At 43.5% G+C, this 27,312-nt stretch overlaps 1 protein-coding gene across 1 annotated transcript in view; it reads left to right on the top strand.

Moving 5' to 3' along the window:
* Positions 1–24,659, top strand: part of LOC147659084 (N-acetyllactosaminide alpha-1,3-galactosyltransferase-like) — a 44,433-nt gene extending 19,774 nt beyond the window's left edge. Inside the window, exons 2-3 of the mRNA XM_086951982.1 lie at positions 12,950–13,087; positions 22,725–24,659. Coding sequence (XP_086808108.1) covers positions 22,777–23,409 — 633 coding nt within the window. The 5' untranslated portion in view covers positions 12,950–13,087; positions 22,725–22,776 and the 3' untranslated portion in view covers positions 23,410–24,659. The remainder of the gene's footprint in view (positions 1–12,949; positions 13,088–22,724) is intronic.
* Positions 24,660–27,312: the final 2,653 nt, after the last annotated feature.

The raw sequence follows: 27,312 nt of genomic DNA, 5'->3' as shown, positions 1-27,312 counted from the left end.
CAAGTCAAGGGAAATTGGTAGTTGCACTTGAGGTACGCCTCTGTGCTGTCGCCCCTCACAAGTGGGGGGGGTATTTCTGGTTAGGGATCTTGACACCGGTTACGACCTTGCCGTTGGCCCTTAAACGTTAGGATGTACAATTTCAAAATTTCAAGTAAATGTTTTGTAGGATGTTAGTTCGGCTAGGAGAACCTCTGTATTAGAGAATCTGTTAAGGTTAGCCAAACATCGCAATGTGGTAATGAAATTGTACATTAATATGAAACTGTTGATTTAATGTTTTAATTTTGTTTTAATAAATACGGCCGGGAGGGTCACTCCCTCCCTCTTCCAAAAACTTCAAGAACTGTTTCCGGTTTCCCTCCTTTGGGGATTGTGTTGAGAGGGGGTGGCGGGTATCTCAGCCATATTACATTCTAACCGCACAAGTGCTCAACATCACAGTTCTGAAAAAAAGTGTTCAGGGAGTCAAATCACAATAAAATAATCGGTTGAATTTTCAGCCGAATAGCTTCTAAAAGCAAAACCTCAGTAATAACCATCCTTTGTCAATTCCACTGAAAATGAGTTTGTGATATTACCCTGCGGCCACTTCCCGCAGTCCATATTATGACGTCAGGTTCTAGGGGTACAGTATGCCTCAAGCACAGTGCTTTAAATGGGCCGGCACTCAGCGGTACTGAGTACCGCCACTTCTCAGTTTTCTCCCCTAGAGTACTGGAACTTCTCCTTGTGTCAAGGGAGTACCGGTACTCCTAGAGGCAAGCTGGGGTCGGGCTCTGGGGTATGGGATTTCATGCAGCACGGTTGCTGCTGGTGTGACAAGAATAAGGATATGTGGCCTGATCGGCAGAGCTCCACAAATTGGAACTTTTGCGTTGTCAGAGTGTAATAGTATCAAAACAACAATGGTCCTAGACCTATTGATTATACAAATTGAGTCAAATCAATACTATCCATAGTTCTTTGAGTAGAGCAACCACAATCAGTCTGCTCTATTGTACTTTTTTGTACCACAAAATAAACCTAAACCACCAAATAAAGATTACTTATGATTTATTAGCTTCTTCATCATCTTTCTTGTTTTTTTATGTTTTAACAATTCATTTTATATCACAAACATATCATTTCAAATTGATAAAAACAGAGGTTGCCCAAGAGAGGAAGTGTGCAAAAAGAGGGGGGTGATCAAAAGGAGTGAGACCAAGTGAACGGAAAAGAAAACAAATTGGTGGATAGAAAAATAATTATTCACATGATTTTCAAAAACAATATCAAGCTATATGCTTAGCTGTATTGGGACCCTGGCCAACGTATTTTCAGTTGTTAATCAAAGCACTTCTTTTATATAGACATGTATCTGAAGGGTGACTTGCACTTAAAAAAGGTCTTTAGTTGGTCCAAGGGTAATTGGGAAATACTGTCGACGTTTCGACTCGTCTTATGCCCCGCAGGTAATTTAAGCCTTGGGATTGCGAGTCTTCATCAGGACTGGAGAACAAAAACGTAGGCAACCAAGGGATAATGTTAACCCTAAGAGAGATAAAATTGGCGGTTATTAACTACGGTGGATAGGTTTTTTCATTTGTTCAGGGCATTTGCCCATGAGAGGTATTATATTCTTACCCTTCGCTAGAGCAAGAGCGAGGAAGTGGTCCTGAATTCCACCTTTCCTTATAATATTCTGTAAAAGAAATAGTGAAGCCCAGAATTAGTCTAGGTCTACACTCTACTCTGTCCACATACATATATTAGAGTAGAAGAAATTGTTTATTTATTTACCCTTGTTTTTTAGATTCCATCCTCACCACATCTTTGTAGGGGAGCAATCCTTCATACAGGCACCATGGTAAATATTTACCTGCAATTAATTATGCCAATGTCACTGTGTGATTACCAACATTTTTGAACCAATAAATATTAAGCGACAATTGGACAATGGAATTTAAGATTTACCTTAAAGATTTTATCTTCTAGGTTCTGGGTAGCTCCAGTTGATCAATCCGGTAGCTACAAACGGGGACACAGTGAAGTACCACTTAGCTTGTATTATTTATAACAACAAGAGAGCAGAGTCACATATTTTTAACTTTAAAAACGATGTAGGCATTTACCTTATATGCGCGTTATCCAGTGCATATATTAGGGGTGCCTGTTTCACGAATCAGATTTCTGTGGGGAGGAGAGAGAGAGGCACAAAAAGTTTATCGTCTCTCTCATGTGCGTCCTCCACTAAAACACACTCAGTATGGAGAAGCGTGGCCGGTCTGAAACCGTCTTACCTATCTGCCGATTTCCGGAGTCCTTTGATGCAGCCAAGCCTCACACTGCTAGAGGACGCCGCCGTTACCAATCACGCGCATGCGCGTGTGGTTATACCTATCGGCCTATGAAAAAGCTAGATGTAGAAAGCGGACTACTTTCTCCTGTGGCGAGGAGCACCGTATTGTGCCCTGCCTTCTGTATTCGAACGTCGGATCTGAACAAAAATTAATCAAACATACATTGTGCACGTCAGTATTAAATTTAGCATGTTTTTAGGTAGATCTTAATAATTTTGTATTCAACACTTTTTCGAGCCTGTTGGGTAATTGTTTCCATATCCAAATATAATGAAATGGCCCGTAATGTCATAGGGTGTAGTATTACGGTTCCCTTGCCAAAAATTGTTGACCTCACTGCCGCCTCTCACTGGAATGGATATATAGAGCGGACTATTTTTGGGACATGCAGAGAAGTGCACTGTTTTATAAATTTTTCGGTGGTATTCAGCACAAGATGTATAACGAACTAAGTATACACATTTTTTCAAATTGATAGAAGAATATTTACAATATGCTTCTAGGCCTATTCAGATAAGTTGTACAACTCAAATTACATGTCCAGGATAATAATATTGCCGTAGATTGACAAGTATTAAATTATTATCTTTTGCGATACTTATGTGTAATTCCAACCATACCAACCGCTAATTCATGATATTATTCAGCCAATTGTGTTTGAGTTTGGTATGTGCATATATCCATATACTGATTGTCAATCTACGAGGCTATCGAGCTAAAATGTGTGGAAGGTCTAATTCTTGGATCTATGTATACGGAGACACAGTTGTGATAAGACTTGGCCTCCCCTGGTGCCACGATGATGTTGACATCCTTGGCAATATTATTATCCTGGACATGTAATTTGAGTTGTACAACTTATCTGAATAGGCCTAGAAGCATATTGTAAATATTCTTCTATCAATTTGAAAAAATGTGTATACTTAGTTCGTTATACATCTTGTGCTGAATACCACCGAAAAATGTATAAAACAGTGCACTTCGCTGCATGTCCCAAAAATAGTCCGCTCTCTATATCCATTCCAGTGAGAGGCGGCAGTGAGGTCAACAATTTTTGGCAAGGGAACCGTAATACTACACCCTATGACATTACGGACCATTTCATTATATTTGGATATGGAAAAAATTACCCAACAGGCTCGAAAAAGTGTCGAATACAAAATTATTAAGATCTACCTAAAAACACGCTAAATTTAATACTGATGTGCACAATGTATGTTTAATTAATTTTTGTTCAGATCCGACGTCCGAATACAGAAGGCAGGGCACAATACGGTGCTCCTCGCCACAGGAGAAAGTTGTCCGCTTTCTACATCTAGCTTTTTCATAGGCCGATAGGTATAACCACACGCGCATGCGCGTGATTGGTAACGGCGGCGTCCTCTAGCAGTGTGAGGCTTGGCTGCATCAAAGGACTCCGGAAATCGGCAGATAGGTAAGACGGTTTCAGACCGGCCACGCTTCTCCATACTGAGTGTGTTTTAGTGGAGGACGCACATGAGAGAGACGATAAACTTTTTGTGCCTCTCTCTCTCCTCCCCACAGAAATCTGATTCGTGAAACAGGCACCCCTAATATATGCACTGGATAACGCGCATATAAGGTAAATGCCTACATCGTTTTTAAAGTTAAAAATATGTGACTCTGCTCTCTTGTTGTTATAAATAATACAAGCTAAGTGGTACTTCACTGTGTCCCCGTTTGTAGCTACCGGATTGATCAACTGGAGCTACCCAGAACCTAGAAGATAAAATCTTTAAGGTAAATCTTAAATTCCATTGTCCAATTGTCGCTTAATATTTATTGGTTCAAAAATGTTGGTAATCACACAGTGACATTGGCATAATTAATTGCAGGTAAATATTTACCATGGTGCCTGTATGAAGGATTGCTCCCCTACAAAGATGTGGTGATGATGGAATCTAAAAAACAAGGGTAAATAAATAAACAATTTCTTCTACTCTAATATATGTATGTGGACAGAGTAGAGTGTAGACCTAGACTAATTCTGGGCTTCACTATTTCTTTTACAGAATATTATAAGGAAAGGTGGAATTCAGGACCACTTCCTCGCTCTTGCTCTAGCGAAGGGTAAGAATATAATACCTCTCATGGGCAAATGCCCTGAACAAATGAAAAAACCTATCCACCGTAGTTAATAACCGCCAATTTTATCCCTCTTAGGGTTAACATTATCCCTTGGTTGCCTACGTTTTTGTTCTCCAGTCCTGATGAAGACTCGCAATCCCAAGGCTTAAATTACCTGCGGGGCATAAGACGAGTCGAAACGTCAACAGTATTTCCCAATTACCCTTGGACCAACTAAAGACCTTTTTTAAGTGCAAGTCACCCTTCAGATACATGTCTATATAAAAGAAGTGCTTTGATTAACAACTGAAAATACGTTAGCCAGGGTCCCAATACAGCTAAGCCTATAGCTTGATATTGTTTTTGAAAATCATGTGAATAATTATTTTTCTATCCACCAATTTGTTTTCTTTTCCGTTCACTTGGTCTCACTCCTTTTGATCACCCCCCTCTTTTTGCACACTTCCTCTCTTGGGCAACCTCTGTTTTTATCAATTTGAAATGATATGTTTGTTATATAAAATGAATTGTTAAAACATAAAAAAACAAGAAAGATGATGAAGAAGCTAATAAATCATAAGTAATCTTTATTTGGTGGTTTAGGTTTATTTTGTGGTACAAAAAAGTACAATAGAGCAGACTAATTGTGGTTGCTCTACTCAAAGAACTATGGATAGTATTGATTTGACTCAATTTGTATAATCAATAGGTCTAGGACCATTGTTGTTTTGATACTATTGAACGCCCAGGTCCATACCTTATGGGTTACCCCATTTTCTTAATGGTTGTCAGAGTGTAAGGCTGATGCACTGGAATACACTGTCACAGCGCCCAACACCTTTGGCCAAGTTCAGCGCATGTGTACAGTGCGCAATTAGCACTTTTTAGCAATTATATATAGCACACACTTGGCAGGAGGGTATTAAAGCACTTTAAATGAGTAGTGCAAGTTCTACACGAAAGCATACTTTATTTTGTTTTTATGTCACGGGCACACAGAGCTGAAATCCCAGCTTCTGCTCAACATCCTGTTATTCTGGGTGTTTTCATGTAAAACTTCTGCTTCTCAAGTAAAAAGCATCAATGCGCTCTGGCCAAGTTCGCACAATATAAAACTGCAAAAAACACTAATTACAACATGCACATATGAAAAAAACGTGGCCGAAGGACACTAGAGCGCTTTTGCATTGAATAAGAAAATGCCACCATTCTTAAACATCTGCCTCGAAGCCACGTCCCCAAGCACGCCCCTACGAGACCCTCAAGACCCATCGCTTTCACAAGCAAATTGTCAAGATTGTTTAAATTCAACTTGCCACCTTGCCGAGTTTGACAGTTTTCTAAAACACTTCACCATATACTTCTGTTGCAGGTAATTAGGTTGAAAATGTTGACTTACCCATCAAAAGAGTTCTTAACATTATTTTAGATTGTATCATAGAAGTCCCCTACTTCATGTAAGAAAATGATATATTATTTACCTCACAAATTTATAATAGAATGAAGGGGCAGACTTCTACTCATCAGCTGGAGTACAAACAGGAGCAAATAGAAGCTTCGACCTCGTTGCACCACAGAGGGACTCACTTTTTCCAGCGGACTGAAAAAATGTATGTAGAAAGTGTGTCTCGTCATCTGTGTTTTTTTCATCCCAGAACACTGTACAATAATAAGGTACTGTGTTTTATGGGCCCCTATGTATTTACATGCTTGATAAAGCATGCGACTCCACGTTCACTTAAGAGTGCTGGGACATCCCATAAAGATTTGAAGCAATATTTTAAGGGTATATAAAATACTCCGTGCAACCAGGGCTTTAAGTGGGCCGGGCTCACCGGGTCTGAGCACCGGCAGTTTTTTAAGCGGGCCTCGAAACGGGTCTCTATCGGGCTCTGTTTTGTGCCTTGGCACTGGCGGTCCTATTCTTTCCCCAGACTGCAGTGACAGCAGGCACACCGATATCCAAAGTGGTGGCGTTGTAGAGGAAGGGAAATCCTTTAATGAGAGTCGTTTTCTCTCTGGATATCCCTTCTCTATTTGAAACTCAGGAGCAGCAACATTGTTGTGCTGTCACCAGGGCTTTAAGTGGAAGTTTTTAGGGCTCGCCTGCTGATGCGCTTGCGCATAGCTCGCGAAGCTCTATAGTGGCTGATCCAGAGTTTAACCACTGGCGATTCCACTGGCGATTCCATGCAGTGCATGTGCTTTTTAGGTCATTGCGCAAGCGCAAGCCCTAAAAAGCGCTTGCACAATGTCACCAGCCGCCTGCCTGCCTGCCTCACATTACCACATCAAAGGCAGCCCAGCCTCCCTCCAACAAGCTTCTTAGCGTGCGCTCTGCATTTCTCCTCCCAGCGCCGGCCGTACTTTCAGTTTAACGGCCGCCAGGCCGTGTCTCCTTTTATGCACCCATCGAAAATATCCAAACATCAACATGAATAGAGAGTTTGAAATGTCCAAGTCTACTCACAAGGGCTTTGCCAGTTCGCCCACAAGAGTCTTGATTTAGACGAATTTAGTATTATTTATTTTTTTAGTTTCAGCGCATTTTCACACGCGCATTCGCATTCCTTGTTTTCCTTTCATTGTGCCTGTGCTTGGCAATGTTAGCAGCAGACCGTGAACTTCTCGCACCCACCCTCTTGTCTTATTCCAGAGCTCCAAGCAGATGAGGGCTGCGAATACCTCTTAATGTGTTTTACATCAAAGGCTGACGGGAGTTCTGACAGTCCACATGTCCGTCTTGTTCTATGTCTTATTTCACCCGGCCGTCTCTCCAGGGCAGAAGACGCTGCCTCAGAGCCCTGCCAGGGCTGCAGCTGCTCGGCATGGTGTGCCCGTGCAGACTCAACCCACCATACCCCGAGCTCTGGCTTTTCAAGCTACTTTGCAGGAGGAACTCGCTTCTTGGTCTCCCTCTCCCCATCTCCCCCTCTGCCTGCTCTCCTCTGTCTCTCCCTCCCTCTCTCCCTCCCCTCTCTCTCCCCTCCATCCTTCGCTCTCGTCCTCCCCCTTTCTTCCCCTCCCTCTATCCCTCCCCTCTCTCTCCCCCCCGTCCTTCGCTCTCGTCCTCCCACTCTCTTCTTCCCCTCCCTCTCTCCCTCTACCCTCTCTCATTTTCCCTCTCTCCCTTTCCCTCACTTCCCTCTCTCCCTTTTCCTCTCTTCCCTCTCCTCTCTCCCCGTCTCTGTCTCTCTCTCCTCTCTCCCCCTCTCTCTCCTCTCCCCCTCTCTCTCTCCTCTCTCCCTCTCTTTACCCTCTCTCTCTCCCTGCTCGCCTTTTTCCCCCTCTCCCCATCTCCCCCTCTGCCTGCTCTCCCCCCTCTCTCCCTCCCCTCTCTCTCCCCTCCCTCCTTCGCTCTCGTCCTCCCCTCTCTTCTTCCCCTCCCTCTCTCCCTCTACCCTCTCTCATTTTCCCTCTCTCCCTTTCCCTCACTTCCCTCTCTCCCTTTTCCTCTTTTCCCTCTCCTCTCTCCCCGTCTCCTTCTCTCTCTCCTCTCTCCCCCTCTCTCTCTCCTCTTCCCCTCTCTCTCTCCTCTCTCCCTCTCTTTACCCTCTCCCTGCTCTCCTTTTTCCCCCTCTCCCCATCTCCCCCTCTGCCTGCTCTCCTCTCTCTCTCCCTCCCCTCTCTCTCCCCTCCGTCCTTCACTCTCGTCCTCCCCCTCTCTTCTTCCCCTCCCTCTCTCCCTCTACCCTCTCTCCTTTTCCCTCTCTCCCTTTCCCTCACTTCCCTCTCCCTCTCTCCCTTTCCCTCTCTTCCCTCTCCTCTCTCCCCCTCTCTCTCCTCTCTCCATCTCTTTACCCTCTCCCTCTACCTGCTCTCCTTTTTCTCCCTCTCCCCATCTCCCCCTCTGCCTGCTCTCCTCTCTCTCTCCCTCCCCTCTCTCTTCCCTCCGTCCTTCGCTATCGTCCTCCTCCTCTCTTCTTCCACTCCCTCTCTCCCTCTATCCTCTCTCCTTTTCCCTCTCTCCCTTTCCCTCACTTCCCTCTCTCCCTTTCCCTCTCTTCCCTCTCCTCTCTCCCCGTCTCCGTCTCTCTCTCCCCCTCTCTCTCCCCTCTCTCTTTCCCCCTCTCTCTCCCTTCTCCATCTCTTTACCCTCTCCCTCTCCCTGCTCTCCTTTTTTTCCCTCTCCCCATCTCCCACTCAGCACCACCACAGCATCACTCAGCAGTACCACAGCATCCCTCAGCGCCACCCCAGCATCACTCAGCGCCACCCCAGCCTCACTCATCATCACCACAGCATCACTCAGCGCAACCACAGCATCACTCAGCGCAACTACAGCATCACTCAGCGCAACCACAGCATCACTCAGCGAAACCACAGCATCACTCAGCACCACCACAGCATCACTGGTTCAAATATGTTCTTTCAATGTTTCAAGCTGTTTTCAAACTTCCAAGCTTTATTACAAATCACAAAAAGATGTTAATATTTCACTTCTGTTCTTGGATTTTCGTCACAATAAAAACACTTAACATAATCTTCCCAAAAGTTATTTACAAAAGTTTAAGCTATTGCCATTACAAATTAAATACATTATTTAAGTATTATTTATTTAAAAAAATTAAAAGCAATTGTTATTTGTAATATCAATACATCTAAGTCCCGAAAATATAAAACATGTTGCATTACAAATGCTATAGGTGTCACATTTTCGAAAGTTATAACTATTGGCATTGTAAATGACAAGGCTATTAATTTAGCTATTTTAAAAAATAACACATAAATAATAAAAATTTCATTTATAAGACCAATAGCTCAAACTTTCCTAATGTGAGCCCTATTGCATTTCCAATGCTTGTTTCAATATTATATTCAAGCCATAGTTGCTGCTTATTTATCTTATGCAACTAGCAACCATTGACAAAGCCAATAGTCCTGACTTGTAGGTATGATTTGATTTGTTGTATCATATATCTGGACGCAATGACCGGAACAGCAAAATGCAAGTCGGGCAGCACACTTTGCTAAAAACAGATTTTTAGCTTATGTGTTTTTAAGCCACGCCCTTAATTACATTGACCACGCCCCTTTGAGAAACCCCCCAGTTTTTTCATCCCACCTAAAGCCCTGCGTGCAACTATTTGAAATGTAAAGCCCATACGCCTCTCTTCCAGTCTTTCGGTCATAGGCAACTGTGACACCAGTTTAAGGGGCCACCTTCACCACAGTGATTAAGCTTTTGCACTTAGACCCTGGGTCATGGCCTTACTGGGTCTCCAGAGCCAGATGGCCTCTCAAACCTGGTGTCACATCTTGTGTGAAGGGTGAATTTTGCCCAGTACAGTTATTTCAGCTAAACTGATTGAAACTTCTACAATTGGCAGTCCCCAGCTCTGGCTTTTCCTTTGAATGAACCACCTAAAATGTACTACAACTTGATAGGACATCTGTTTGAAAACAGAAAGGTGAAACATGCACATTCCAAAGCGACCGAAACGCGTGGATAATGTCCTTGAGTGCTGAATTTGGGTGGAGGGGGATGTGGCGCAGAACGTGAATCAATCAAGGCGCTAGGGGGGAGGGTGGGGGAGGGGAGCGGCTCCAGATCAGTCAAAGAGCCAGGTCTTGAGGTCCTTCCTGATGTTCAGAGGGAGCTCGTTCCAGCTCTTGGCTGCGATGTAGGAGAAGGCTCTCCCGCCAGTTTCTGTGGTTGCCGGGGACCTCTGCCAGGGCAAGGTCGGCAGAGGGAGGATCCTCTTGGGTATGTGGAAGGATACTCTCTCGTTGAGGTATTTGGGTCCGATGTTGTTGAGGGATTTGTAGGCGTGGGTAGGGAGTTTGAAGGTGACCTTCTTCTCGAAGTGTCTTGCAGTGACAGTGTCACAGTATTCAAATGCGGTCCCTCCCCCGCCCTCAAAGTGTGAAAACCAGTAGAGGGGCCTTTAGTGCTCTATCTGGAGAGCCTCCGCCTGGGAAACTTAGCTTAGAGGAAGCTGAGAAGTAAGTAAACAACACATTCCCAAGACAGCCATATGCATCCTGAAATTGGGGGGGTCGATGTAGTGTGACTGGAACAAGCCCTCTGCCACATGCTGTGACCCTGCTCACGTGCCATGCGAAAGGTGCTGCACCCTCCAGCCAGGGTCTCCCCCCTCAGAGGGGGGAGGTTACTGTCAGAATAGGAAACACACATTTCTCCCTTTTACCTGTGAGACCCCCTCAGCACCATGACCCAGCACCCTCCCTAAAAGCAAGAGGGCCTTAACCTTTGCCCAGTTTTCTACCATTTAAATGTATACATTTCAAAAGGAACATTTTGCACCAGAAACACTGCGCAGCAAGAAGCCGGTGCTTAAGATCACAGGCTGCGTCCTGGGAATGAAGGGGACAGTGATGACTGAGTTACATAAACTTACATAAATAACACCATGACGTTGAATTTTATATGGGGCTTACAACATCACCCTGGCCAATATAATGCAGCACCTCTTAAAAGCAGGCAAAGCTCGCTATAAAACATTGAATATTAATACATCAGCATTTGTTAACTCTACACATTTCTTGAGACCTGCCTTTACCTGAAAAAAGGAGTCTCTTTAACCAACAATACCCCAACACGAAAAGCTGCAAATAACTAAAAGGGCCACGGAAGAAGCCGCAAAGCAGTGCAAAGCCACTCTGCACACGGGGCCCCACTTTGCACCCAGAGCCTGGCACTCCAGGGAATCCAGTTTCCCAAGTCACTTGGCGTGGATCGGATAGACAGTAGAAAAATGTCTTTATCTACAAAAATGTAGGAGATTAACTCCTGCAAATGTTCAATAGGAGCAGCTTGGAGAATGGAGCGATCTAAAGGCACATCTCAAGCAGGAGCACGTCCCCAAACTGGAGGGATGAACTAAGCTGTGAGCAGCGCATTAACCAAGAGCTGCGGCTTCGCCCATTCCACCTCGCAGCAGTAGGAGGAATGCACACAAACCGCCATGCCCCTCCCCCCATACAATAGGTTTGTGAATAAAACAAAATCCGATTGCACTAAACACAACTGCCGTAAAGTAAAGCGGCTGCAGTTTAGCCTCATAGGAGCGTCGAACGTTCAGCGCCCAGTGCTGAACGTTCTAAGAACGAATGCTGGCCCGTCGGCCAAAGGTCGTGCGCAGCACTGGCAAGGTAGTGCTCGCGACGACCGTTGGCCGACGGCAGCACTTAAGGGGTTAAGATGTGGCGCGCAGAAAACAGGCAAAAGAGTGCTCCTGGAAAACAGATTAAGATTTCAAGTGGAAGGTAGCTGTAGTTGGTCTGTGCTGTGCTATGAAAAACGGATATGAGGTTTCGCTACTCGAATCAATTAGGAAGCAGCAAAGAAGAGGGACAATGCATTTAAGCTATGAAAAGGCAGCAGGCGGGACATAAGTCCATTAGACTACAAGAGGTCTTCCAGACAGAGCATGCACTGTCTAGGCTCGACCTAAAAAAAGGCACAGAGGGAAAAAAGGCAACAGGAAAAGGCACAATACCGAGGCACACACAGACAAGCAAAAGCTACAGAAGGCTGGCAGAGTGAACCAGCAGAAGAGCAAGGCTCTCCCACTGGACCACCAGGGATGTAGTGCAGGCAGGAGCCTGCAGGTGGAGGAGGTCCTCGAACACTTTACCTAGAAGGCAGAAGGTGCTGGGGGCAGCGGCGCAATGGTGGAGCTGAGCGAGGGGAGAACAGTTTCCCTGACCAGGAGGTCAGAGGTCTTGCTCACCCTGTCGCGCAGCGCAAGCCATTAAGTAGGGGTCGGGGGAGGGAGAGTAGCTGGGAGGCGGGAAGACACAGGGGGGGGGGTAGGGGCCATGAGGGCAGCAGGAAAGGGAGTGAAGCGGAAACCCGGGCAGTGAATAAGGAGGCAGAGAAAGGGAAAATAGACACAAGAAAAGCTCAAGGGGGAAAAAAGAGAAAAGGCACAATAAAGGCACAAAGAGAAAAAAGGTACAGAGGGTAAAGAGGTAACAGAAAAGGCACAAAAACGAGGCACACACAGACAGGCTAAGGCTAGAGAAGGCAGTCAGAGCAGACCAGCAGAAGAGCAAAGCTCTGCCACTGGACCACCAGGGATGAGGCGCATTGGAAGGTCTGAGGGGCTTGGGCGAGATATAGAGGGACTGAACTAGTACAATGCAAGCAAAGTTCCTCGTCCCTAGTCAGTGACATGCAACTGTCTGAGCCCCAGGTGTCCGCAGGGAGGACACGCCTCTGGGAGGGGTTGCAGGATGTGGTGGTTTGTCATGAGATTTGGCACTAGGAAAGGTGGGATATTCATACGTTTTACTATGACGGTGTTGACCGCAGGTTTAGACTGCACTTTATGAAAGTCAATAAAAAGTGTATTTAAAAAAATCTCTTGAGCAACAACTTGATAGTTTGTTCTTTTAATCTCCTGGCCTGTTTGTAAGATCGTTACAGGTTTGTGATCTCACAATTTAATATCACTACAGACTCCAAGCTTCATTGTGTGATATCACTACAGTGATTTAGCATAATTCTGACTCTTGCTTTTCTCATTCTTTCTCACTTGCTTCCTTGGCAGCTGCTTCCCAAATGAGCCTAGTGTGTCTTCCTGGGGCGCCCCCATTGTGTGGCATGGGAACTTTAACCGGGCGCAAGAAGATGAGTTCTATCGGGCACGGGGGACAGTCATCGGATTGTCTGTCTTTGCAGTGGGCAAGTAAGTGTTGCAGTACAGCTAGTTTTAAACACCTCTTGAGGTGCACAGGTGAGTGTTTGGGGCCAGGACAGGAGACAGACCCTGAGGGTCAAGTGCAAATGTATGCATTTGGGTCAGCTGCACATGTATTTGGTGAGGACTGGTGAACTGCAATGCCAGATGCATGGGTAGGTGGTTTGGCCAGAACTGAAGGTAGGTGGATGGGACAGGCAGGCGGTGGGGATAAGTGTGCCATATGACCCTCACCAATGAGTGTGTACAGATTCCTTCCAGCTCCCAAATCTAAAATTGTTGCACAATTTCTTAATCCACCCCAGAATACATTTAGACCGAGGCACTCAGTCACTTATCAGAAAGTGATTCACCACAGTGTTGGAATGCTCCACATTTCTGTACTCTCAAATTATTTCCTCAGCTACCACTCTCCATTGAAGCTCAGTCATATTTGTCCAAAATTAGGCCCTTTCAATATTCATAACTCTTGGATTACTTCCCAGGCGCGTGAAGATCATTCCCAAAATGAAAAGCTTCCTGTTTAGAGGGCATACCCAAGGAAGAGGGAGAGGTCAAGCAACAATCTCCTTTGCCACAAAATCCATGTAGTTGCCTCCAGGACCCAGTCCTGCATGATCTCCAGTTCCCTGTTCTTCTAGAATGTGTAGAGACATAGTATTAGATGAAGGATTGTTTAAAACCGTGATTCTTCTGGGCTCCAGTAATTAATTCAGGTTTCAGCCGACATACCATCACTGGGTTTCCATCACAACAGATGAAGCGTATGATACAGGAAATGTGCATGAAGATCAAGGAAAAGGAGTGTATTTAAGGTCAAGAAGAGACTCATTTTAGATCTCGGTTATTAAACCAGTACAGTGTCGAAAAAAATCAAATAGGGATCTTAGAGTTTATTGACCGCTTTCTAAAACAGAGAGATTCCATGGTCACTTCTGACCTTTGAGACATCTGGTTCCATTTGCAGATGTTTTCTTTGAACTACCAATGTAAGGTACTACCCTTCCCCTTACAATCTGTGCAGAGAGTGTCCAGCAATTGCCCTGCCATTGTGTGTGCTAGTATATCTAAGACATGAGATCTTCTGCGGCTATGCACTGTTGCTGAAAATCTCCTCAAGACAGGGATTTCTTTCAAACAGCTAAATATCTCTTCAGTTTCCTGGGATTTTCCTTTCATTTCCATACAAATTCTTTTCATTCGGTCTAAGAATAACCTCTACTCTCAGGACATTTTCGAGTTCTCGGTATTCCGGGCAGTAAAGAGTAGAAGGGGTCTGCTAATATATGAAAACAAAATGGAGGACTAACTTGTTGAGTTATGTAATTCTCACTGAGGTGGGAGAAATCCTTGACAAATCCTCAATAAATGAAATTTGTGGGAAATTTCTAGGACCCAAACCAATCTATTGCTCCCTACTTATCAGAGGAATTTCAGAGGATGTATGCAAATCTATTGCAAGGGACTACATCAGGAGTCAATACATCCCACCCAATGCATAGAGAGTTTCTACATCAGGATGAACAGATGACCCCACAAAGGACATAAGTGATCTCATTAGTGACATAACATGATATCTTACCAAACCATCATCAATGACGTGCATGTGGATGCTGCATGATCTCTTAGTGTATGAGCTGGTAATTTAAACATGTGGAAAAAAGTCCTCTTAGTTATTGTTAGAAATATTGTGCTGTGGTATGTGAGTTATGGTTAGCATGGAAGGTGTGTGAGTTGCGGTTTGCTTAGTTAACCATAATTGGAGAATTTCAGGGTGTTTTTTGCTTTTATTTTGTAAACAAAACTGATCTTTCAATGTAGTTTTGACAGTGGATTTAAGAGGTTTTTCAAGGTACTTTGACCAACGTTAACCCTAATTTCCCAGCAATTGTGGTATGTAAATTGAAAGGTAAGAGTGTTTCACTGGTGGTTGTGAGGATTTATGAAGTTGGTGGTAAATGATTATGTCTCCTTATCATGTTATAGTCTCCCACCTGTTTTGCATGATCCAGCAAAAGGTGACTGCCTGGACTGCCTCAGGCCTGGCCTGTGTACACCTACCCTGTGAGTAACCACTATTGCACATTGCCTTTAGAGCTGTGCAACTACAGCTTGTCATAAATAGCAAGCATCCCATGTGATCAAAAGCCAGGGGTATGTACAATTTATACATTTATCACAATTCTGGTATCTCTACTTTTGTCTAAATCTGACAATTAATTCTAGTTATTAGCAAAAAAAGCATTTTGACCTCTCTGATGTCAGATCTGCATGAACACTGAAATTCCTCCACTGCACTCAGCTCGACAAACCAGCAGAAAACTAAACATGTAACTGCATGATGAATCATATTGGCATTTGCCATACACAACATAGTGTTAAGGGTAATCTTCATGTAATCTCATTTGTAATCTGTCACATCAAGGATAAGGCCATTACCATTGAATTTGACGTGTGAGCCCACCAGAGCTCAGCTTGCCAGGGGCGGCCAATCTCCAAGACGCACTGCATTTGGGCTTGCACAGTGAAGGCTGTGCGTCCAACCCCCACTGGCCAGGCCCAGTTTTTCTTTCTTAATTTCTTTTAGCGTTTCTGGATCTTATTGTATTTTCTGCAATCTTCATGGCATTGGACCATTAACCAAAGCAATATTCACAGGCATGTTTTAAGTCTTTGTGGCCTGTGGTTCTGGGTTTGCAACCCCACAGAAAGGTCTTATACAGGCCCATGAATCTTGCCATGATTGGCAGCCCTGGCGATGAAGCGCGCCATGAGTTTACCGTTCCTTAACCAGGGTTCACTGTTGTCAAGCGGACCTCGATGTAGTTGCAAGCCTAGCACAGCAGTCTGAGAACCCAGCAGGAACATCTGTTTTTTGTCACTAAGGGGATACCTTTTGGAACCCCTATCAGAGCCAGGAGGTCAGGAAAATATTTCCATAACCCCTTATGGCGCAGAACGTACCTGAGCTGTAAATGTACTGCCAATGTAGAGACTGCTGATCTTTTGACTCCAGAGAAGTCGCTTGCAATGTAGTTACACATATATATTGCATATTTGTTACTGAACTAAAGAAACTGGTAAAAAAAATATCTTGAGGCTGACCTCTCCAAACCAAAGTACAATCATGTCACATTAGAGGGGAAATGAAAGAAGCAGTGTTACATTTTTCCTGACAACTCTTGGTACAAGCTTACTTTGTCTTTTCTGTAGCCCCTCTTAAAGAAAACGCTGTAAAAACTTAAAAGAAAGACATTTTAATTCATTGGAAATGTTCACAAAAATGTGTGTGTTTGCCAAGGATTGGCATTGCAGCCAGGAATTATTCTACATTTTTCAAACCTTTTTTAGAAAACGACAGTCAAAAGAAAGTAACTTTTCCTTTTGCATTCTGTTAGTTCTCTCCTTCAAACTATTAACCCTTGGATTGTACACGGATATGAACTATGAATTATAACTCTTGCCTCCAAAAAAAGCATCCCTCATCTCACAGTGTAAGTCTGATACTCCTTTCTAATGTGGATTCATTATTGTCATGTGTAAACACCTGAGCCACCAGTCCAAGACCTCCCATTCTCTTATCTTCCTCATGGTCACCTTACCCACAATCTCACACAAGACATGGGCTTCCTACTAACAAGGTGATCTTCCAACCCTTGATATTCCACATGGAAGGCGTAGAGAACCTGCCGCAACCTGACAAAAACAATATGATTTTCAGTGTTTAGCAATAAGAATCTGACATTTAAGACCACTCTAGTAGAGGTGAATAGAAAACAAATCTCAAAATGTATCTGCAGATAAAGATAAAATTGCCTTAACATAAACTAACGTTGAAAGAAATGAAAGACATTTTAGAACTGAGGCATATTTGAGTGAAATGTCAAACATGAAACAAGACAAAACATGAAAAAACATGAAAAAATCTCAAGTCTGAAAAAGTAGCATTATTCATCCGCCCATTGCTGCCCAATACCACATATCATTCAGGAAGGGCAATACATTCCTCCCGCTCTCTCTCCTGTCCCCATCCAGAGCCGTGCCCTCAATTTCCAACCTGCAGGGAGGGCCTGTCATCACCTCTCTAGGGTCCATCTTCCTCGATCCAAGCAAAACTTATAGCCTGCATGGGGATTTTATGCTCCTCACCCCAAGATTAAATAAACCAATTAAAATAGGATATTAAAAAATAACTCAAGACATAAAACAATAAAGCATTTTTGGAAGGCTCATTATTGACCAGACCAATAAAGATAGCAGCAGATTTTCCTTTTTCGGATGGTCTCCGTCCACTTACCACTGCATTCTCGTATGCCGTCAAGAAGGTCGTGAAAATGGTTAAGAGATGAACACTATCCTGCATGGCCCACACACATGGAATCATCTACTGTAAGATCCATGTACAGCACTACATGGGCTTTATCTGCTTTTGTTCAACTTGCTACCTGCTTATACCCAAAAATCTAAAAACAAGTGTTTTGGTTGCTGGAAAGGCAAGGACTGACAATGCATCATAAAGGGCTAAATCATTAGCAAAAACTGAGTTTAATAGTAGGTTGTCTGTATACGGACATTATTAGGAGCGCCATGAAACAGGGATATAATAAGGTAGGGAGCGGGAATTCGTGGAATGATCCTCTTCCTAGGAAAAGGAGGAAGAAGTGAGACTATTTAAAAAAAAAAGAGAGGAACCCTTGATCGCCCAAAGGACTAGGGTAAAACTGAAAATGACAAAGAAGATGTCCTCTGGGATTTGTTTATAAACTTATGTGCACACCTAATCACACATTTTCAATTCAACTGCATACCTACCACAATTATTCAGAGGAACTGGCTGCTACAGTATATTGACACAGATATTCATACAAGGTCAATAGTGTTTGCAATTTACTAAGTTCATTTATTGTATTTAATATTAAAAACAGGAAAGGACTTAATTAAAAACATTTGTATTCAACAATAATCACAAACAATTAATTCCAAATTCAAGGACAATTAATCACATAATCCCAGTTAAAATCGTTTTTTTTGGTTTATTAATTTTAACTGTGATTATGTGATTAATTGTCCTTGAATTTGGAATTGATGTTTTGTGGTTATTGTTGAATAAAACTGTTTTTAATTAAGTCCTTTCCTCTTTTTAACATTAAATATAATAAATGAACATAGTAAATTGCAAACACTATTGACCTTGTACAAATATCTGTACCAATATATTGTAGCCACCAGGTTGGCGGTGTCCTTTACAGTGCTTAATGTGTAAACAACATAGTGTCGGGGCTCTCGACAGGAGGACACTAGAGCTTGCACCATTCATTGCCCCTGGCAGCACTGCCAATGACAGCACCAACACACTACTAATTATCACTCTCTGAAGGGTGTGACCATTTATACAATTACAGCCTCCCAAAGCCAAAAGAATGGCTATCGAGGCAAAAACTACTAATTGGAAATGTAAATTTAATTAATAAACAGAAGTTGTTGTGCTTGTACCAAAATTGGCAGACACAACTACCATGTGGCAGACAGTCATAAGCACAAATTAAGCACTGGTCCTTTATGAATAATTGTGATGTGTATACAAGACATGAGACTATTACAGCACATGCCACATAATGTTGTTTGAGTTCATAGTCTAAGCATCTTTCCAACACCTGAGAGATCAGTTGTAACAAGGTATTGAGCAGTGTGGATTGGCAGAATCCAATGGGTATTCATATTGGCAACATGAGCGAAACTCACTGGTGGATTACAAGGCCACCTACGTTGGTTAGGTGGCTCTGAGGGAAGTTCATTGTGTTATATTCTATTTACACTGCATTAGTTAGTTCAAATGGATGTTACACTGCATTAACTATCTCTCTCTGTGTCAGTGCTGTCATTAGTTCTGTGATGTCATTGCATCTGGTTCCACTTAGAGTGTTATGCTTCAACTGGGTGAGCCAACTGTCTCTGAACACAGAAGTGCAGGGCAGATGATCAGCTGTGTAATCTGTTATCAAATAAACTACTCTTTCTGAACTCTTGCTGTGGAGTAGTTTACTACACATTGACTAATATATGTTGTGAAAAGGGCCGATTAAACCCACAGTGGAGGTAATTTGTAAACTCATGACCCCGTAGGCTCACCACTATAGTGAAAGTTGTTCTTGATGTGTCTAGATCAGGAGTCTCAAAGCTTTTCTCAAATATGAGTTACTTATTTTCAATAAAAATACTCCCAAGCTACTAATATTATTTGAGCTGTATTAGTAACCACATGAGACAATATTACTCTATGGACACCGTATTCAAGATTACCAGCAGTAATCACCTCAGTGCATCAGGCTGTCATGTTTATAGTATCCGCGGCTCTCTGTAGGCTCTTCATGTCCCGAGAACGGCAACAAACGACAACAAAGGCACCGAAGACTACATTTCCCGGCATGTCCGGGATCACGTTGCGTGGTTGACGTAGATCACGCAAGACGCGGAAGTAAAGGGCATACAAAAGAGGCCGACTTCGCCGATTATTCCTGCTAGGATACGAAGATGGTTGGTATTGAGCCGGTCGGGTAAGATACAGCTTTGTTCTTATTTGCGGAGATCACCAGTGACCCGTTCTGGGTCGGACACTTCCCGCACTTGCATTGAGCGGAGATTTCACCCGTGACTGCTCGTGGGGAATTTCGTTCTATGGCTAGCAAACTCCCTGTTGGAGGAGATGCTTAACGTTCGTCTCATTGCAGGGAGGTACCTGAGCCAAATCACTATCGGGTGTTGAACTTCATGAAGTAGGAAGTCGGGGCTCGAACTATTTTTCATTATTGTATTGTGCAAAGTCAAAGACTGGAACTTCTAAGAAGCATTAGCTGTTCGTGAACCAAGGAATCTACTGGTTCCATTGTGTTGATATCCCTTGTGAATACAGAGACTGATGTGAAGTCTGCCATTTTTGCATACCTTATTTTCATCCCAACACAGGAGAAGAGAGACAGGGGGTTCAAGCCTGAGGGTGTGTTGTGCCAACAAGATTGAAAACAAACACTGTTAGGCATGCATGAGTATTGTGTGTATGATTCTTTCATCCATTGGGGAATGTGAATTATATGTTTGTTATTGTATATATCTTAGACGCTGGTGACCACACTCTAGCAACACCCCGAATCTCTTCCCCTAGGATTCAGGTCCAACGTATTTTCCTTTACAGGTGGGGTAATTCCATACAGTGTACAGAAGGAAAAGAAAGGGTTTAGGAATGTGTCTATGGGTGTGGGAGGGTACCTACTAATGGTCTGTCGATCTCGTTTCAGATCTCCCTCCCCGCTGTCCCCTTCCTTTCCCTCCCCTGCGGGACTGTCCTAGTCGCCTGTGTGTATACTTCAGGCTCTGGGGGAGTTGTGTAGGGGAGGTTATAGGTCTTCAGCACAGCCCCGAAGAAGTAGAGAAGACGGAGCCTGACACAGGCACATATATTAGAAATGATGTCAACAAAAGCTTTGTAAATGTGGAGTGATTCTCCTTGTGTAACACATAACAGCCATAGCTGCAATGCTGATAGCACCTACTTAATAATATTTGAAATAAGTCTCCCCAACACAGTTTGATTTCTATCACTCAAATATAAGTTGCAAATATATTTTGGAAAGTCAACCATTTTTCTCCAAACATCAACTTATGGGTTCAGAAAATACACACATTTTCATCTTGAAATAAATGCTTTTCAGTTTTGGCATACATATATTAATTCAACCGGGCAATTGTAGAGCCTACAGGGGTTACAGCTTATGGGACATGCAAATGGTTACTCGTATGGTAAAAGAAAACCAGGTGTACCATGCAAATCGAATCGAATGACCGTAGAAGCGCTTAGTCTATAAGTCTGGTCTATGTAACGAATGGTGTTGGGTGGCACCAAGGCCAATACACATGTTATAACATCATTATACCACTGCAGAATGATTTGTGAAGCCTACTGTTTTGTTTATCAATAAAAGATTGTTGAAAAAACATATTAATTCAACCAAGCAAAAGCTTCTAATTTAGCTCCCTAAGCTGCCCACAGGAAAGCTGCTCACAGGCAACTGGAGTGCTACCAATAGCTCACGGCTACTATTTGGAGAACCCAGGTGTAGATACTACAAGAAAGTCACACAGCACTTTAGTCCCTTAGAAGCACCTCCTTTCTGGACAGCTAAAAAACTCTGAACCCATGATGATGCCCTGTACTTGATACTATGAATCTTCTTGAAGGACATGCTAAAGGGATCAGAATTCCAAGCTGTGTGATAATTATCGTACCGCCGCTATTTCCACGTGACAGATTTTTCCAATAAATAAACTGTTGTTATTTACCAGGCAAAAGTTCTGTAAAAAGGAAGGACTTGTGGAAATCAATGTTGTAAAAATGCTTTGGAAAGTTACGCTTCCTTTTTCCCTCCGCAATGATGACAGTACAGCCTCCGTAAATTGCAATTAGTGCAAAACCAGGCTGCTCGTCTTGCCTTTGGTCTCCCTAAATTCCACCACTCTTCCCCCCTCCTGAAAACTCTTCACTGGCTCCCGGTGCGGGAGCGTGCCCTATTTAAGCTAGGCTGCATGGTGTTCCAGGCCAGGACTGGCCTGGCCCCCTCATTTAAATCATCGGCCATCAAGGCTTATGTCCCTGGCAGAGACCTTCGCTCCTCGGCCCAACTTCTCCTAGATGTGCCCCGTTACCGGAAAAAAAAACAGGGTGGCTCAAAATTTTCCATCCTTGCCCCCATGTTTTGGAATTCTCTCCCCTTTTATCTTAGGTCTCTCACTGACTACTCCGCTTTCCGTAAAGCTTTGAAGACCTTTCTATTCCCTCAGGCTCTTCCCTAGTCCATAGTCTATTCTCCAGCCCTGTCTCAGTGACTGTCCCCGCTCAGTGGGCTGTCTTCCACTTTAGCGCCAAGAAACCGTTCAGGTGTATGTTGCGCTCAATAAATACTTTAAACTTTAAACTTAAACTTAGGAGAATTTTATCACGCCCACAGTGAGAGTATTTACCAGATGTGGCAAATAACACACCCATTCCCAGCCAACACTTGCAATAGTAAATCTTCTTGAACTCCAAGTATAGGATAGTTTTCCCATTTTAGGATTTGTGAACGGGAATGCCGGGCCAGTATGAGTCTTCAGTTTCACCTGCATTCTTGGCTTTGACTGTACATGAATTGTGTTTGTTTGTTGGATCATGGTTGGAAGCCTCCTTGAAGAAAGTGCTCTTACCTAGTACCCAGGTACTGGTTAACTTCACTGTTTCTTCAGGTGAGCTTTGTGGATGGTAGTCTCCCACAGTACATTTCACCTTAACCTTAAACATCCGTAGGCATTGTCATGGGTTACAACATAGATGGTCGGGTCAAGCATGTAGCTGATGGCGCGTGATGTACTGGCAGTGCTGTGACCACACTTCATGCAAACTTAGTGGAACTTTGTGCTTTGGGAGTGAAAGGCAAAGAGGTTTGGATTAGTACTGAAAATAGGTGCATGGGTGGGCACGTATGTGATTGGGAAAAATCTTTTAATTGTATATCTCCTGTCTTGCCACATTCATCTCTCTCTGTCACCGTTGCTGGTTAGCCCTCAATTAATTATTATCCTTATCTCTCCTATCCAGGTACATCCAAAGATATCTTGGGCACTTTCTGGAAACTGCAGAGCTTTACTTCATGCCAGGATATCCTGTTGTCTACTATGTGATGGTAGATGACCCCTCCCTGGTTCCCAAAATCTACTTGCTGCCCAACAGGTCTATGGAAGTGATTAAAGTCAAGAAACATGCCCGCTGGCAAGACATTAGCATGATGCGCATGAGAGATATTGCTGAGTTGGTGGTCCCACGTGCTAAGCGTGAGGTTAACTTCCTCTTCTGCATGGACGTGGACCAAGAGTTCACATCTCGCTACGGGGTTGAAACTTTGAGTGACTTGGTGGCCCAGGTCCACTCCTACCACTATCTCTGGCCCAAGTTCATGCAGTCATTTGAAACCAATCCTGCATCTGCTGCCTTTGTTGACCCCAGCAAGAGCGACTACTACTATCATGCAGCCACCTTTGCTGGAACAGTCTCTGAGATCTTAAAGCTTGCAAGGGCCTGCCAGGAGGGCATCCGGAGGGACAAAGAGAAAGGGATTGAGGCAGTCTTTCAGGAGGAGAGTCATCTCAATCATTACCTGCTGCACACAAAGCCCACCAAGCTGCTGTCACCTGAGTACAACTGGGATGGATGGCTGAATGTCAAGTACCACACATTGCGCTGGATGCCCAAAGACTACGCAAATCTGCACAAAAATACAGAATGACCCGCACAATATAATATTCATGATTTACGTGAAGCCACCATAGTCTCATCATTTCTATTGTTTTCCTGGCACTATCCTTGGAATAGGACATTAAGCGGAAGGCTCATCCGTGTTTGGGGATGACGATCAAGGGAGTCCATTGGATAAACTGTAATACGTTGATCCATGGCCTCTCCAAAGGTCCCAAACTAGGCCAACCATGAAGTTCGTGTCCATATTTAGCAAAAGATTCTTAACTATATTCCTGTATGTTCTGGTATTTAGTTGGCCGAGGTGTTTAGGGGTTGGAGGAAGAGGATGGGAAATGAGGGACACAAAAGACTCCCACCTGAACAACCCAAAACAATATAACAATTCTTGGCCAGAGAAGTCATATGAATGGTATGAACCCACTTGGCTTTCCCCTCCGTCTCAGTTTTCTGAAATTTGTTACAAAAACACTACTCTACTCTGCACATTTTCTGCATAGTTGAAAGAAATGATGCTTCTATGAATCAGAGTCGCCCCCTTATATGCTCCACCCTTCTTTGCCTCAATCTCACTGTGCCTGACAAACAGATCTTTATCTGACCCATAGGCAGCTTAAGATACAGCTGATGGTTGTAAGTTTAACAAATAACATAAAATTTACCTATTGTGATCAGTGTATCTAGTTAGCATTGCTTCTTTTATTAAGGTACTAGTTTGATTTGAACTACACACAGATTAATGATTCAGGCGTGCAGGACAATTTATTTCGAAAGAAGCATTGCCAAGGTTCCTAGAACTGTTTTTTTTGTTTACAATCAACAGCTTTGATGGGATGAGAACAAAGATATGTGTAGAGTTTTTCTAAGGTTGTATATCTGATAAGGGAATGTTAATTTGTTGGTTGCCTCAACAATCAGGATCGGAAATGGAGATAAAACAAGCATTTGCAATGCAATCCATCTCGCCTTTGGGACGTTATATGTATTTAGCTATGCAGCTCATTAGCCTGAGTGCTAAAACATCTACTGTTCTTTAACATGGAGGGAAAGTAAGCACCAAAATGCGTGATATGCAAGGTATGGGAACACATAAAGAGAAATAGTGCCTTTCAGAGGGAAATGTTATAGTCCAAAGCTCTGTTTCTAATATAAAATCAGGGCCTTCGTGGTCACATCACTGAAAAAACAAGATTTGAAAAAATTATTGTCTACCGGTGCTCGTGGGACAATTTCTATGGACTGGAATCTGAAGAACAGTGGTCCCATGCAAGTTTAGAATAAAGGAATAAACATATAGACACAGTCGAACTATATTTGTTTTAGAGTGATTTGTCCAGCCGGACAGTGATCTCAGAAATTTTTACTATATATAATGAAAAACAGCAATTCTCTTACATTCAGCAAAGAGTGAGACACAAGCCTGTGCCTTCACACTTACAATTCGGCAAGGTGAAAGGAAAGGGAGAGAAAGAATCTTAGGCAAAAAGTGAGTGATTTCTGTAAAATATAACAATGACAGAAATTCAACCACACCATAAACAGCATATCTCAATGAATATACACATTCATATATGGTGCGACAAGAGGTCGACGACGTTTCGCTGGGGGTCGCGTAACTAGTTAGCATGGAGGAGTCTCGTTCGTTATCGGAATTAACCAGACAAATCGCTCCACCAACTAAGAACGGCCATGCACCACCACCCACAGAATCGAGAAAGAGCTATCAATCTGTCAATCCTTTCCGTGTCCGGGCCGGGTGAGGTTGTGGTGCATGGCCGTTCTTAGTTGGTGGAGCGATTTGTCTGGTTAATTCCGATAACGAACGAGACTCCTCCATGCTAACTAGTTACGCGACCCCCAGCGAAACGTCGTCGACCTCTTGTCGCACCATATATGAATGTGTATATTCATTGAGATATGCTGTTTATGGTGTGGTTGAATTTCTGTCATTGTTATATTTTACAGAAATCGCTCACTTTTTGCCTAAGATTCTTTCTCTCCCTTTCCTTTCACCTTGCCGAATTGTAAGCGTGCAGGCACAGGCTTGTGTCTCACTCTTTGCTGAATGTAAGAGAATTGCTGTTTTTCATTATATATAGTAAAAATTTCTGAGATCACTGTCCGGCTGGACAAATCACTCTAAAACAAATATAGTTCGACTGTGTCTATATGTTTATTCCTTTATTCTAAACTTGCATGGGACCACTGTTGTTAGATATAACGTAAGTTACCCGAGGTCCTCTGCTGACTGACTGGGTACCCTTGTTGTTTTCTGTTATGGAATCTGAAGAATGCTAAAGTGATTCTGGTATTTTACTGTCCTCTGCTGGTCATTATCCGTCAAAAAAGTGAAATAGAGGCAGTTGCCAGAAGAATAAAAAAGAGAAAGTCCCTTAGCAGAAAGCAATTCTGGTATTTTACTGACCTCTACTGGTCGTTTTCTATCAAGATAGTTAATTAGAGGCAGTTGAACAGAAAAAAGTCCCTAGGCAGAAGCAGAGAAGTCCTAGGGCAGCTCTCCAGAGCCCACAAAGTACAAACATATATACAAAAGTATACATAAAGTTCCCTAGCACACAACAATAGTATAATGTAACAGTAGTACAGTAAGGTATTGTGAAAATGAAATCTTGACGCAAAATAAATGCGAGTCTTCAATCTTTTTTAGTTCTTTGTCTTCATCCTTCTTTAATCTCAGATTGTGTGACTGTTCCAAAGCCCAAATGCCAACACGTGTTTTGTCGTCTCTGTATTTTAGTGCATACAACTTTTTCAAGGCTACATAAGAGATAGATTACAGTCACTATCATGGTATTTGAACCAATATATCTTATACCATTTATCTCCTGGGCCCATGAATTCTTTTTTGCCATTACTCGCCCATTTACAAGCCACACAATGTCCACATCCATAAAAACCTGGAGTCTCTCGTGGGAGCCAATCCTTTTTTTTTTTTTGTTATCCTCATTTGCATACATGGCTCCAATCTATCAAAACAATAACTGCCACAGAGCAGGAAATCAGGCTGCGCCTCTGTACTGTCTCAGCGTCAGCTGGCAGCGATAGCATAGGGGAGGGTGGCGGCCAAGTCCCAGCAGTACCTACTAGCAAGCCATGAAAACTCAAGCGTAAGGGCAATTTTGTTGGTCGATAGTGCCCGAGGTGCCAGGGCCCCAAGGGCGCCACGGCATCCTGCCGTAGAACCAAGGGTGAGCCATGTCTGCATTAATCATAGGACCTGGGGAAAAAAAAAACCCCAGGCTCGACGTGACTGCTCCAGCTGTTTCCAAAAAGCTCTCCTACCCTGGTTCCCACCCCTTGCCAGATCGAGTTTTGAGATCTGGAGGATTGAAGAACGCCATTCGTAGAAGGTGGGCGGCAAGACGTCCTTCCAGTGCCTGCAAATTTCCCTACGCGCCGCCAGAATGGAATAAAACACCAGGTTGGAGGCAGCGCTGCGGGATTTACCGCTCAGTCCGAAGATGACAAGGGCGAGATCAATAGAGATGTGACAGTCCAATAGCGAGGACAGTTTGCTACTTATGGAATCCCAAAATGAAGTAATTTGCGGACATTCGTAAAACATGTGAATGTCAGATGCTGCCTCTAGTCCACATCTTGGGCAAGAGACCGGGCCTGTCAGGGAGAATTTTGACAGCCTCTGCGGGGAGTAGTAGGCCCTATGCATTGTAAATAGATGGTTCCTTCGGAGCCAGGCTGGTTTGACCAAGTCCCACATCACCCTGCATGAAGTTAACCAAAGTTCTTCTACGTCTATGCCTGGCATTGAGTCAGCCCACAGTAGCGTTGGGAGGCAACATTTTCCGTCTGCTTCCTCTAAGATCTTATTGTACCAAAGCGAGATCTCCTTCTTTGCAGGGCGATTGTCCAGCAGACACGTCTCTAATTTGCTACATCCCCCTATGGGTAAGCT

The sequence above is a fragment of the Lissotriton vulgaris genome, unplaced genomic scaffold (assembly GCF_964263255.1).
Source record: "Lissotriton vulgaris unplaced genomic scaffold, aLisVul1.2 SCAFFOLD_3986, whole genome shotgun sequence".
Lineage (NCBI taxonomy): Eukaryota > Metazoa > Chordata > Amphibia > Caudata > Salamandridae > Lissotriton > Lissotriton vulgaris.
This window is presented reverse-complemented; position numbering and strand designations above follow the sequence as displayed.